The sequence below is a fragment of the Cyanistes caeruleus genome, chromosome 3 (genome assembly GCF_971803275.1).
Source record: "Cyanistes caeruleus chromosome 3, bCyaCae1.hap1.1, whole genome shotgun sequence".
In the NCBI taxonomy this organism is placed as follows: domain Eukaryota; kingdom Metazoa; phylum Chordata; class Aves; order Passeriformes; family Paridae; genus Cyanistes; species Cyanistes caeruleus.
Window position 1 is genome coordinate 72,018,795 of NC_141703.1, and position 13,874 is coordinate 72,032,668.

The window sequence follows — 13,874 nt, forward strand, 5'->3', positions numbered from 1 at the left end:
ACATTTAATTTTGAGGACATTTTGTACCTTGGCATTAGGAGAGTCTGCCAACCGTATGAAAAGCTTGTTAAGGCCTGCAGTAGGGCTGAAGGAATAAATAAAGTGACTATCCTACAAGGAAAAAGAAAATGGACAAAATTAATGGTAGTTTATGGCTGAAATTGTTATGTAAGAGGAGTAACAGAACACAACATTGTCACTATGCTTTTTTTGGAAGAGCATTGTGTATGAACCTTAGAGGCAACTGCTGAGAAAACAAGGACTTCAAAATTGTGCACTGTGATGCATTTAATACATTAAAAAAGAAACCCCAGAAATTATTAGAACTTTGAGGTAGGTTTTTAAGAAAACATTTAAGAACTTACTTGGGTCAAAAATGTGAGAGGCTTGGTCAATTAGAGGAGAAGCCTCAGTCCCAGAATCACAGAAGGTTGGAGGCTAGAGAAGACCTCTCCAGGGCATCTAATCCAACCCCATGCTCAAGCAGGGCCACCTAGAATCAGGTTGTCCAGCACTAAGTCCCTGACATTTAAGTCATAAATTTTTATGGAATCTAGTACAAGCAAACTTTATAGTCTCTCCATATCCAAAAAAAATTAAGTTTCATTTTAGAAAAACCACATCATGGTAAAAAGTATGCTCCATCACAATACTTTAAATTCAAATTACGGCACTGAAATTGCCCAGGCTGCTCTACAAAGACTTTAGGAAGTAGTTTTACAGTCAATCAGTTATATGAAAAGATTTACCAAAAATACAGGGAGCTGGAATTTGTCGTTTAAAATCACAGCTTGTACACTGCATGGTCCACAGAGCCGAGCAAGAACATCTTTCCCAATGAAATTTGAATGGAAAATAAAGAGAAGAATTCCAGATCCTGAAAAGGAAGACAATTCAGTTACATGAATTTTAAATGAGATTCATTATCTAGAACTGCATACACTGGACCTTTGAAGACAGGTGCAAATACATACAGATAAAAAAACATTATATTGTGTATAATAACAAACCAACAAGCAAAAATCCCATTTCCCGAGTCAGTGGATCCAGAAAACAACTGGCTTGGTCACCAAGTTAAGGACTTTTCACAGCAGAAATAATTTTATGTGGCTATTAGAAAGGAATGCAAAATGGAAACAGCAATCCTCAGCACAGTTCACTTCTGTGGTTTCAGGTTTACTCAAAGAGAATTATGGAATTTAGTGTGGTTTGGGTCTAGTCAAGAGAACAGAAAACTGAGCCCAGTCAATTATAGATCTTTATGAACCTCACTGAAATTCAATAAGCAGCAACTTGACCTACCTACAAATGCTTCATTTTAATACATAAACTTACATGAAGTTTCTTAATTCTGTAAGATAGTATATCTATAATCAAGAACTGGAAGACTTACCCAACAACTCTGAACAACCAGGAAACTGAGCAGACATGCCCACTTTCAATCTGAGTTCAAGCAGATTCTAATAGTCACAATGATTTATCACTTTCAAAAAAAATCAGTATCAGTAGATATTTCCCTGATATACTCATCAAAAATGACTTAGCTAAGCCAAGCAGCACAGAATAGTATCTGAATTCCTGGAAGAATAAAGAAACATTCCCAAATACCTTGGGAGTTTGATTCCCAGTTTTTTCAAAGGTTTTGTGGGCAAAACATAGTTGACTGCAGCTACTTCGTTTTCCTAGTATTTCTAGACTGGACTCAGGGCACTGCTGGGACTACATGCCAAGCTTTCAGCATGTGACCTACTATCCATTGAAATGAAAGGATCCACTACAAGATCTCTAGTAATCTACTAAGCCTAGATTTTCCTGAATCATTAATTCTAAGGTAAAGGTAAACCACTCCTTTCCTATAATGCCTGTCACTGAGCTAATGTTACCCATGAACAGAAAGTTCACACTCTGTACATGGCAATTAAAAAAAGTCTCAAAAAAAATACACACAATCCATGCCCATAATACATCAAAATATAATTGTTCTCTCTATGTTCCATAATCAGAGCAGTCTTAATGTGATGTACTGCAAAATCATACAAAAATAATTTTGCATAGGAGATAATTTAAGATGTGCTTTAAACATACTGTTCTACCTTTTTAAAACAAACAAAACCCCCACCACAACAACAAACCCCTCCCTACCTTCTGGCACATTTTGTGGAGGTTTATAGTTAAAATCCAAAGAAAAGTCTGGCCCTTCGCAGAGACGATGACACGCAAGTGGGAACAATGGCTCCAGCAAAATAAGGCGAGCTTCAAAATAACCCCTGATAGTATCTTCTGCTACTTTTGAGAGCCTGAAAGAACCAGACGAGTTAGGCCTGTGCTTCACACAGTGACATATTTTACCAGACAGAGGCTTGGTGAGAGCTGACACACACATACACAAAAAGGATTCCAGATCACCTTTTTAAGATTCCCGATTTTCAGGGGTGAATGCCTTCCTCACTAGCATTTATGCATAGGTGAACCACAGGTCCCAATACTTCGTTAATAAAGTATTTTATCAGCAGTGTGTTTGTGAAATTCAGCTAATGGGTCCAAAAAAATAAAATGTGAATACAAATTCACTACAGTAGATTAAAAAATAAAAGAATCTAACTAGCCACATATTTCGAAGGCTTTATATACAGAACGATATCCCAGAAACAGCAATATATACATGGTGGATAAACAGACATCCCCACTTCCCCAGCCTGACTGAATTATCAATCTGCCTGCAAGTAAAAATAAAAAAGTACATCCCTGTATAATTACTGGCAATACTACTGGAAAAATGCAGTTCTTAGTTAAACTCTATGAATAAAACAATGAAAAAGTAGCCATTCTATCAATGAAATAGACAAAGTGAGGGTTTTGTTTGGTTTTTTTGGAGGTTAGGGAGGCAGGGGGAGTGGCAGTCCAACCTTCAAAGAGAGACACCCGCCGGTGTCTGGCACCTTTGCAGGCAGATTACTCAGTAATCCTCTTCAGAGAACTGTTTTGCCAGAAATGGGTTTTAAATGCTTTAGCACAGCAGAGGTCCTGCCTCTGGCAGATTTGTAGCTTTTTAAGCTATTACCCTACTAACTGAGACTATCCTCTGCAGAATCTAAAGCTTCAATGTTTTGTTGGAAAGAAACCACAAGAACTTGTCTAAGCAAGCCCCAAAGCCCATGTAGCCTATTCTCCAGATGCTTGACAAAGCCATATTAAATATGAGAAATTAAACAGATGTCCTTTTTTGCTACACTGTCCCATTTTCCAGCAATCTGATTAAGAGCCATCCAAAACTAGAAACTGCAGCCAAATCACATCTCCTTAGATCTACTTAATCCCTTCTAAAATCCCATGTATTTTTAACCACAGCATTCTGCAACAATGAGATCCATGATTCAGTTTTGTTGTGCAAAAAATTCTTCCACTTCAAACCTATCACTAGATCATTTAGCAAGATGGCCTGCAGAACCTGTCTCATGGTTTTGTGTTATTTTCTGTTGCTGTTTCCTGATTTTACATTTCGACCTTTTAATCATTTTATTTTCAGCTTCACTACTACTATATTGTCCTCCTTTATGACTGACAAAAAGTACTAAACTGGTATTTTCAGGCAGTGATTTTAAAAGCTTCCTGAATTAGCAAGAGCTGTGTTACTCCCTGTATAGTTTACATCAGCACAGTGATACCCCCACAAATCGCTTTGCAATCATCATATTTAATTTCAATTGCCACTTCACTGGCAAAATTATATGGTCAAGATCTTCAAAAACTCATTATTTAGATTAGCCAAAACTGAAGGTAGCAGATGTCAAATAGGAAAGAAACTGGAAAGGCATCAAATAGTGAATGAGTGACAAAGTCTCACTACACCAAAACAGCAGACACCAGATCACTTATCTGCATGTTTGGTGTTGCCTTCAAAACCTTAACTAGCAAGTCATGATTTGCTTCCCTAGGCAAGAATCAGCATATTCCATTCACCCACTTCAGCTACCCTGATCACTTCAGCAGGTTTCCAGTTTCTGAAAAATAATTATTAGCTTTTATGCTTTTAGCACTTTTCCTTTTAGCATTCTACAAGAGAAAAATATTCCTTAGAGTGTTCATCTCCTCAGGACTGAAGTTTGATATAGTGATCTACAATATCTCAGACAAACTTTACAGGGCACTAAAACCAGTGGCATCGCAATACTATCCTCCTGGTATGAAACTGGATCCAAACACATTACTTCAGTAAAAATCAGTAGCACAAAAATCTAGCTGGAAACCAGCACTACTGTTGCATCCCTGAGATCAATACTGGGTCTGGTCCTGTTTAACACTTCATTAATGACCCAAAGGATGGTGCAGTGAACCCGTAGCACTTTGGCAGATGAGACTAAACTGGGAGGAGTGGCTGATAGCTTCTGATATATTTCTGTCATCCACAAGAGACCCTGACAGGCTTGACAAGCGGGCTGACAGAAACCTCACAATGTCCAGATATCTTTAGAAGGTTTTGAAGGACCTGACAACCACTCTGAGCAGCCTGTGCCAGTGCTGCATCACCCTCAACAGGAAAAAAGTATTTCCCAATGCTCAGAGGTAGCCTGCCGTGTTCCAGTTTGTGGCCACTGCCCCTTGTCCAGTCACTGGGAACCACTAAGAACAACCTGACTCCATTCCCTTTACCCTGTCACTTCATGTGTTTTTTGATTGATACAAATTGACCATTACAAGGCAGTATCTGTAAAGACAGACTTAAGTCAGCTGATGGGAAACGCAAGAGATAGGACATAGAAAAGAGCCAGGGCTTTCTGTGCACTGGAAGAGAGTAAATTTGGATTACAAACTACTTGAGAGATTTCCTTAGATTACATAGATAAATCACTAGGACTAAATCATCATGAAACAAGAAAAAAAATCTTGCACTGAGACAGTATTCTTCCAGCACTAACTATACATTCATGGCAAAATCTCACCTGCTGCAGAAGCCCTGAGATCCTCCCTGAGTGTTCCCCAAGTTTAGAGATTGCAGGTTATCATTTTCTGCCCATATACTTTAACTACAGTATTTCTCCAAATGGGTATTTCAAGAGCTTGCTCCTTCTCTGTATGTTTGCCTCAGTTTAGCTCAGTGTATTTTTGCATGACCATATGACATCAACACTTTACATGTCACATACACTGCACTGGTCTTCAGTCATTCTGCATGATGATGATGATTTCCATCATCTACTGGCATGAAAGCTTTATCCCTGGCACTTTCAGCTCATAGCTGACGTTTAAAGGTCCAACACCACAACCACCTGCACAGATTTTTCATGGTGTTTCTGCTTGGTGTTCTTTTGTTTGATTTTTTTTTTTCCTATGCTTTCTAGTAAGGTATTTTATTTAGCATGTCCTTCTAAGAGCTTACATTCAATGGTCCAGTGCTTATACACTTCTAAGTTTTCACAATTGCTGTATCTTAAGTTAAAGGAATCTTTCTAGGAATTACCTTTTTCTCCTTTCTGTGCTTTTACTTAGTGCTTGAGCAAGTGTATGCCAATTATGCTGGCTCACAAAATTTTAACTTCACATGATTTATTAGTCAGCTTTCTGCCCAAATCAGATCTGTTTTCTTTCCTGACATTTTCCTTGACTTAAACCAGAATTATGACATGCGTAGCACTGAAAACTTCAGCAGAACAAACTTCCAAGTACAGTTTACTCACTTTTCCAAGTGGTTCCTGAGCTGCTCGTACACCGTTATGTTATTGCACTGTTTAGCAAAATGCATGGCACTGTTCTGATGCTTGGACAAAATGTTGCAGTCTGCTCCACTTTCAATCATGAGCCGAACTATATCAGAATTCCCTCTTTTACAAGCCTGTACAGAAAGGGAAAAGGTGGAAGGACAGAAAACAATGACAAACCTGTTAGAATAGAGCATAACGTGAGAGTAAGCAGAACTGCAGAAGTGAATTAAAATCCAAAATTAGTTACAATTCAGAAATTCAACTATTTGCTCTGTGAATGGTACTACAACTTGAAACTCAGGAACACGCTCCATAAATACTTCACCTTTATCCAGGCAATACCACAGACCCAATCCTAGGGAAGCAGAACACTCAGGATTACCAAGCAGACATAATTAAGAAAAAAAAATAAAAATAAATAAAGCAAACCCCAAAAGTTCTGTGAAAACATGCAATCTGCTGGAGTTCAGTAACTGTAAATGTTATTGCAATTGTTACCTGAGTAAATATGTTTCTATAGAACTATTTGGAAATGGTTAAAGTAACATTTTCAAGTGCCTGTTTTTCTATGCATCTCAGTTTAAAATGGTATTCTGGGTATGCAGTAAATTTACAGAATTTGTCCCAGACTGGTATGTAGCTGTGTCAGACAGTCAGTTTTATCTTCTGCATAAATGTTCAAGACTGTTCACTATTACTTACAGCAAGAATTTCAGGGCACATCAACCACAGACTTAAAAAAAGCACAGGAAAATCTAAAAAAAGTTTTACTTTGAAGAAAGCAAATGCATGCTCTTGGTCACTTTTTTTCAAACATTTCACTCATATAAATTAGGGAAAGGCACAAGAGACACAACATTTTTATCTTTTTAAGAGCTTTCAAAAGACAGCTTCTGAAATTCATCTCTGCTCTGATCTTTGATCTGTGCCTTCAATCTTTCATCTTCCATAAAAAGGACAACCCACTTGCCTTCCTCAAATCAAAAAACACAGAAAAATCTCACACTACCTGACAGAAAGGAATTGAGTACTCAGATTTTTTTCTCTCCTTAAAAAAAAAATGATCAAACTCCTAAGGTTAAATAAGAGTGAGTTGATAAACACATTAATAGATTTATCCACAGAAGGCAAACAGTGTCCCAGACAGTTAATGGAAATGAAGATCCCATTCTTTGTATCTGCATTACGAAAAAACCACGTGGAATAAGGCACTGTAGGCTGCTAATTGGTTTGTATTGCTGTGCATCAAAGACTAACAGAAAACAATGTTTAAAATGTTTAAAAACAATGAAGGTCAAGACTGAGATTCATGGAAGTGGCCAAATTATGAAGAGATTTTGGACTGAACTGGCTGAGGAAACCACAAGTGAGTTGCTGTCTTCAGAGAAAATGCAAAATCCCCACACTTGTTAAGCCTCAAAGAGTGCAGAACAGAAACAATACCACATTGTCTGGGCAGGAAAGCTTTTGTAATTCGGCAAACAAACTACACAAACAGCCTACATATAAATTCAGCAAGTTTATGCAAAGGGAAAACTTCGGTGAAATTCATCCACATAAAGAAAAAAATATTTAAAGCACAGACTGTTTTAAGAGTATTAGAATTTTCCCATAAAAAAAAGAAATTCCTTTGTGCCTGTGGGAGTAATGGTGCAGAACAGGCACTGGGAATCAGACTGTAAATAGGCTAGATTTTCCTTTTGGGAATTTTTCTCCTCCTGCTGAAAATCTGATTATCTCAGCTGGAAGACCACATCTGCATTTCTTCAAACGACAGAAGAGGATGATGAGCCACATTTAGCACTGCATGCTGAAGGCATCTGTGTTTCTTGTTTAGATATTACAGTACATTAAAGAAATGGATTAAAACTCTGCTTAGAGTAACCATGAATAGTACTTTTATTTCAAATACGGTACATGTTTCTGAAATCAATTCTACAAACATATTTCTATGTTTTATTAGTTTGGCAAAAGTAGTCCTATTAAACCATGTAGGACAAACACAGAATTTACCTTCATTAAGGCAGTTTCACCACTGCTCTGCTGCATGTTCACATATGCTCCAGCTTCCAGAAGAATAGCTACTGTTGTTAGAAAATTCTGGGGAAAAAAACCACAACACAAGTAACTAAAAAATATTCTGATTTTGTTTCAGAATATAAAATGTTGTTTATTTAAAATTCATCCATAGAATTCAAAACATGAGTCATGGCACAATTAACATTGTTCTCTCTCATGACTAATAAAGAGCAGTTCAGACTTAGGCAAGTAGATAGCCCAAATTATTTACAATTCTTACTTTTTTTTTCTAAATCTTGCAATAATAAACATCACAGGAAGGAAGCAGTGTATTTGCATCTGCCACCAAACTGGAGTGAGTCTCCCTTCTGGCTTTCTATCTACTGTACATGGGAAAGCACAGGGACCAACCTGATCAGAAGAGTGCACCCACAAAACCCTGACTTGCTCTAACTTACTGCTTTAGCTGGTCTTAGTTTGGGAAGAGCTTGCCACTATGTCCATTGCCCAATTGCTTAAAAATACCGAATCCTGTTTAATCAGAGATTTTCTTTCTAAGTGTCTCCAGTTTGGATATTGTGTAGCCAGACATCATAGCAAGCAATTCTAGCACAAGGAGTTAAGCTCTCAGACAAAAAATTCAGCAATACCCTTTGCCTCCACTTTTCCTCCTATGATATTCTCTGTTCAGGGCAGGGTTTGTGACCAGAACTTACTTACACCACAATAACCACAGCTACTGAAATGATGCATTTAAGGTCACTCTGCTGTATCTTGATTACCACTTTTTAGGCACCATACCCAAAGGTAAAAAATTGTGCACCACCTTCAAATGTAAGTAAAAGTGCCCAGAACCACAAATACACAATAACCAAGCCAACCTTTTCAGCTGCATGTATCAATGCAGTTGTTCCATTTTTCTGTCTCCCATTAACTTTAGCTCCTTTCCCGATCAGCACCCGCAGAAGGTCATCGTGCCCTCCAGCAGCAGCAAGCATTACCAGGGTCATTCCACTTGAGTCCTGGAACAAGAATCATTGCCATTAAAAATAATAATGAAGAAATACTTCAAGATAAATCAAAGCTGGAAGATAAAAATTTCAAGTGCATCAACATGTTTCACAAATATTTCCCTCCCTGGCAGAAGACTTCACACATATGTGGCTGCCAGATACCAGCAAACTATCACCTCCTACTTCTCTGGCCTGCAGGTCTCACACTCTGAGCTCTGTAATCTGCAAAATCCATTGCCATTCTGAGGACCAGAAAAAGGAGCAAGAAAACCAGAACAAACCAGGAAGAAAGGCTGTAAGGTATTTGAGAGAGGGGAAGACAGTTAGACTGTGGGAAATAGAAGTCAGCACCCCTGGAGAAAGAACACTATGGCTCAAGTCAGCTCCCACAGCATTGCTTTTTGATTTTTATCAGAGTGTAAGTACAAAGCACGTTGTGACCAGCCAGTCTCCTCACTCATTCCTGCATTTTTCACCAGACCTTTACAACTCACAGAACACATGATGGCCTCAGTAGTTTATTTGGCATCTTCCCTATGACACCTCTTACAAAAGACTGTGAAGTCTTAGCATAATGTGGAGTTCTCAAAATGCTACATAATGGAACTATACAGGATCACCAGTGAAAATAGCAGTATTGGAGATTTTAAAACTCAAAAATGGAACTACAATATTATTCAACAGGAAAATAGATCCTTGAAAGTAAACCCATTAAGAACATAGATGATGACAAACTGGCAGAAAACTAATTTTGAAGTGAAATGGTACCAGTGTATCAAATAACTTTCAGGTTTTTGGGTTTTTTAAGTTTTATTTCCCATGTACAATGTTTTACATAGTTCAGCCACTTGAACTGGTGGTTATAATTCCTAATAGCATGCAAAGTTCCACATTTAGTCAGTTAAATACAGTGGGCAATTTGAGTGGAAAGCTACTGGGATGGTTCTATCAAACTTCATTTTTTCTTGGAAGAAATGGATAAAAATACTGAAACTTCCAAGTCTGTACTCCTTTTTGACACCTTGTGCTTTTTTACCCAGGTGATATGGAAATCTGCTAAAACCCAAGAGGGGAAAGCTTTTCATACAAATCAAAATTTGTATTCTTCCCCCCTACTGTCTTCCAATACTTCTATTGCACAAAAATTACCTCTTGATCCAAATTATAGTCCTCATTTGAAGAAAGCGCCATTTTCACTGTCATGTAGTCTCCACTTTTAACAGCATCTCTCAGGAGAGCTAGAAAATAAATTCAATGCTGTTATAAGGTATTTGCCTTTGAAATGCAAGCTAAGAAATAGACCTCCTTCCCAGAAAATACTCACTACTTGATATTGGTTCTGTTGGTACATGATTCTCATCGTCTCCATCAAGATGCTTCTGGAATTCTTCTAGTGTCAACCATTCTAACTGCATGTCCATACCCAAACTCAGAACTTGCTGCTTGCCATCTAGCATGTATTTAATTTTGTGAAAGGAAAAAAAAAAAGTAAAATAAGTAGCAAATTGTAAATTTTCAAGCTAATGAATGTTTGCCCTTGCTTCAATGATCAGCAGCTTAACAAACGGCTACTGCTATTTTTCATTCTAATAAACTCTGGCAGTCAGCAAAGACTGGTTCTCAGCAGCAAGGCTACATTACAAACAAACATAAAACACTTTTACTTGAAAGAAACTGTTAATTTGTTGTAATAAATAAGGCTGAGTGATTATGGGAAGGTGAACACTCCATCACTGTAGTAGCAGAAGCACTGAAAATATACTGAAAAGGTATCAGTGAGCTTCAAAAGAAAACTTCATTTCAACCTCCTGCAGACAAGAACTGGAGCACTAGAGACGCAAGCAGGATTACAGAAAATCTCATCTACCAGTGTTCTCCATATGACTCACACCCAGTACTTCTCAATCACCTTCTGCAGCAATGCAAGTTCATGTGTCTGCTTCATCTCTTATATTTCTCCTTTCCTTATATACCTTGCCCTTTTAACTCTTCTATGAATTTATAGTCTAGCAAAGATGCTTCTCTTTTGCAGCTATTCTCATATTTACCTTTTTTTTCCTTCTGAAGCTACATTAAACAACTCAAATGCATTTTTGATGACCTTAAAGCCTAGAATATTGAGACAGTTGCCAAGAATGACTACTTGAGCCACTAAAGACTATTACATAAGAAAATTTAAGAAAACGACCAGCGTCCATTTAGAAAAGATCTGTTCTCTTTCTGTAAGTATTGGAGCACAGAGCAAGCTGAACATAAGACAGAAGTCAGAGAGAGATAATCCACCTCCACCTACCCTGGTAAGTGTGAGTTCTGACTGCTTTCAACATGGTACCATCTTCCTTTTAAGAAATGCAGTTTAAAATTGTGCATTAATTACTATTTCTAAAATACAGTTCAGTATTTGTGATGACCAGACAAAGGACAAGTGCTGCACAGAAACAATCATTAATAATTCTGCTTCTTACTACTTTTCCTAAGCACTGTAAGCATCTATGCCACTTTCAGAAAAAGGTGCTTCTCTAGTGAAAGAATTTATCCTGAAAAAAGTAGTCTAGAGTTTTTCTGAGATCAAGAGCAGTAACACTAATAATCCATTATACTATTAGGAGTAGAAACAGAACCTAGACATTTTTCGCTGTGTGTCATCCAGGGCTGTATGATATAAAGCATCTCTGGCTGAAGCAGGAGGCAAGATGTTAGTCTGATGGGAACCCCCATTAGTTTTTCTAAATATAAAAAATATATATGCATAATATTGTCATAACACTTCTGAAAATAGTCAATGGTTGGATGAATTCCTCTAAAAAATAAAAGATTACTGTCACATGCCAGAGAAGCACAGTTGTCAAATAAAAAAGGGCAAAATCTTGACTTGTCTACAAAAATGTCAGAGACCTCTATATACTTCCATGCTTCATACATGAAACTTATATTAATATTCGCCTGAAGCACGTATTAGCAAAGCCATTAAACAGAAGACTTTTGCTTCCTAAAATAAAAACAGAATTCTTTATTTCTGGGGTGTGGGTGTTACAAAACTACAAAACATCTGCCCTTATAGAAATAAGAAGAGAATGCCCTGAAGAGTCATTCCCTTCTCTGTTTCAAGAAGTTAGCACTTACTTTTTAGGACCTTCTGTTCTTTTCTGACTTTTTCTTCTTTTTCAGACTCTTTTTTTTGAGATTTTTCTTTAATTTCGGTTTTCTTTACTTCTCTTTCCTAAATTTGAAAACAAAGATCAAATTTCAGTGGTAGAGAAAAAATGTAAAACAAACTCCTTTCACCACTCCAACAATCAAGTATATTTACAATTAATACCACTGAACAGTATGCAACAGTCTTGTAGACATTCCTAAGAATTAAACAGGTGAGTTAGGAGTTAAGTCTGTGAAGGCTTCTTCCCTGACAGTAGGGGTATTATTTCCTGAACATAGTAACTTCAACTCATAGTTTTACTGCATCCCAGCCATTCAAGTTGCTTTATGGAAGAGCTGCAGATAACACCAGCACTTAGAAGGAAATTCAAAATGATGAACTTTTCATTTGTTCCAAATAGTGAACCTGAATAGAATGCAATTATTTCAGAGCATTTAACAATTTTGTTGCACTGCATTTGAAGCATTCTGATAGCATTGACTTGAACCTCAACTGAGAAAGCTTGACAGTTGGACACAAAACATTCCACGCTTTCCAATTTACACAGACAGAATGTTATGGCAACAGTTATTTGTGAAAAGCAGACACTCAGCAAAATCCACCCAAACTCATGATACTCCTGCAGAAGTCTGACCTTAGCAGTATCTAATATCACAGAAAAAAAACTTATTGTAGATGTAAATATATAATCAAATTTGCCAAAATGGAATTCAGCTGTCTCTAGCAAAGTTAGCCTTTTCTTCTCCTGTAATCTTCTCTCTTCACTCAGCAAATTCATTGCAGAGTAGGTTGGACAAGGCATGGCTTTGTATCAGTCTCTGATACTAACCTGGCAGAGGGAGTAGCACTGTCTTTCTGGAAAAACTGCCCCAAAAGAAGTCCTCACAATAATTCATATTTATGCTACCATCTGACATAGCAAAAACCTTAATTAAACCAGGTTAATTTGGTGTATCATCATGTATTAACAAAGCTGAGACATTTAATTGCTTTCCTCATTGTCTCACTTCCCTCCACAAACCTCAGCTTTTGATCACTGACTTGATTAATGCTAACACAGGCAGCTGCTAATCCTGCCAGATGCTTGGTATTTAAGAGGAAATCCATAACTTACTAAAGGGACTAGCGGATTTTTGCTACACTGGGGCTGTTAAAATCAGTAATCCTGAATTCTATTCCAGATTTCTAATGCTGATCAGATGCACAACACACACATTTATTTTTGGAGGCAAATGAAATGGAAGGAATGGTTCAGCATGGAAACTGACCCCGAAAAGAAAATACTGTGTTATAGATTGACATGGTTGGTGTTTTATAAAGAAAGTCAGGTACCTGAAATATAGGTGATTTTCTTTGAAAGGTATCATCTACTTGGGCCGATAATTTAGTGAACAAAAAAAACCCTGCAGACCTCTCCACCAAACCCTGCCATGCAAGTCCACACTGCTGCAGAGAACAACTAACTGGTTACAGAAAACACTGATTAAGCCTTCTACACTCAAAAGAAGCTAAGAGCAGAACACCTTCCATACTTTCTTGGTACCTTGGAGCATGACCTTCTATGGAGCACAAACCCAAGAAAAGCATAGAAACAACTTACTGAGAATGCTAACTGAAGAGCCACAAGCAAACCCACTTTGCTGTTGATTTATTGTTGGTCAAGGTCACAGGATTTTTATACAACTGGTAAACAGAACAGAATTCCAAAGACCTTTCCTATTCTTTTCTCTATTCTCACAAACACTACAGCCTTGAACTATAGGTAAAGTATTTGGGTAATGAAGGACCATATCACTTCAATTAATTACAGAGGCTCGTAATATAATCAATAGCTGTGCAGACTGCCAGGGCCACACTGCTGCGCTACAGATGGGAGTTAGTCCCTGTGCTTTAAAAGCTTTACAAATCTGGCAGACTGATGTTACACACATTCCTGAATTCAGATGTTTAAAATATGTGCATGTGTCAATCGATACTTATGCCTCA

At 37.5% G+C, this 13,874-nt stretch overlaps 1 protein-coding gene across 4 annotated transcripts in view; it reads right to left on the reverse strand.

Annotated features, from left to right (window-relative positions):
• MPHOSPH8 (M-phase phosphoprotein 8) overlaps positions 1 to 13,874 on the reverse strand; it is a 28,922-nt gene that overhangs the window by 6,860 nt on the left and 8,188 nt on the right. For 3 of the 4 annotated variants that reach the window (XR_015284766.1, XR_015284767.1, XM_023918732.2), the window contains exons 4-12: positions 11,855 to 11,951; positions 10,056 to 10,181; positions 9,881 to 9,969; positions 8,600 to 8,740; positions 7,713 to 7,799; positions 5,676 to 5,830; positions 2,143 to 2,297; positions 750 to 877; positions 28 to 111 (exon numbers count right to left, since the gene is read on the reverse strand). Coding sequence is in view for 2 of the 4 variants with exons in the window: in XM_023918732.2 (XP_023774500.2) it covers positions 28 to 111; positions 750 to 877; positions 2,143 to 2,297; positions 5,676 to 5,830; positions 7,713 to 7,799; positions 8,600 to 8,740; positions 9,881 to 9,969; positions 10,056 to 10,181; positions 11,855 to 11,951 (1,062 nt within the window). In the remaining 2 variants the exon portion in view is untranslated. Of the gene's footprint in view, positions 1 to 27; positions 112 to 343; positions 494 to 749; positions 878 to 2,142; positions 2,298 to 5,675; positions 5,831 to 7,712; positions 7,800 to 8,599; positions 8,741 to 9,880; positions 9,970 to 10,055; positions 10,182 to 11,854; positions 11,952 to 13,874 lie in introns of those variants that run through there. The other variant, XM_086881898.1, reaches the window with a different exon arrangement.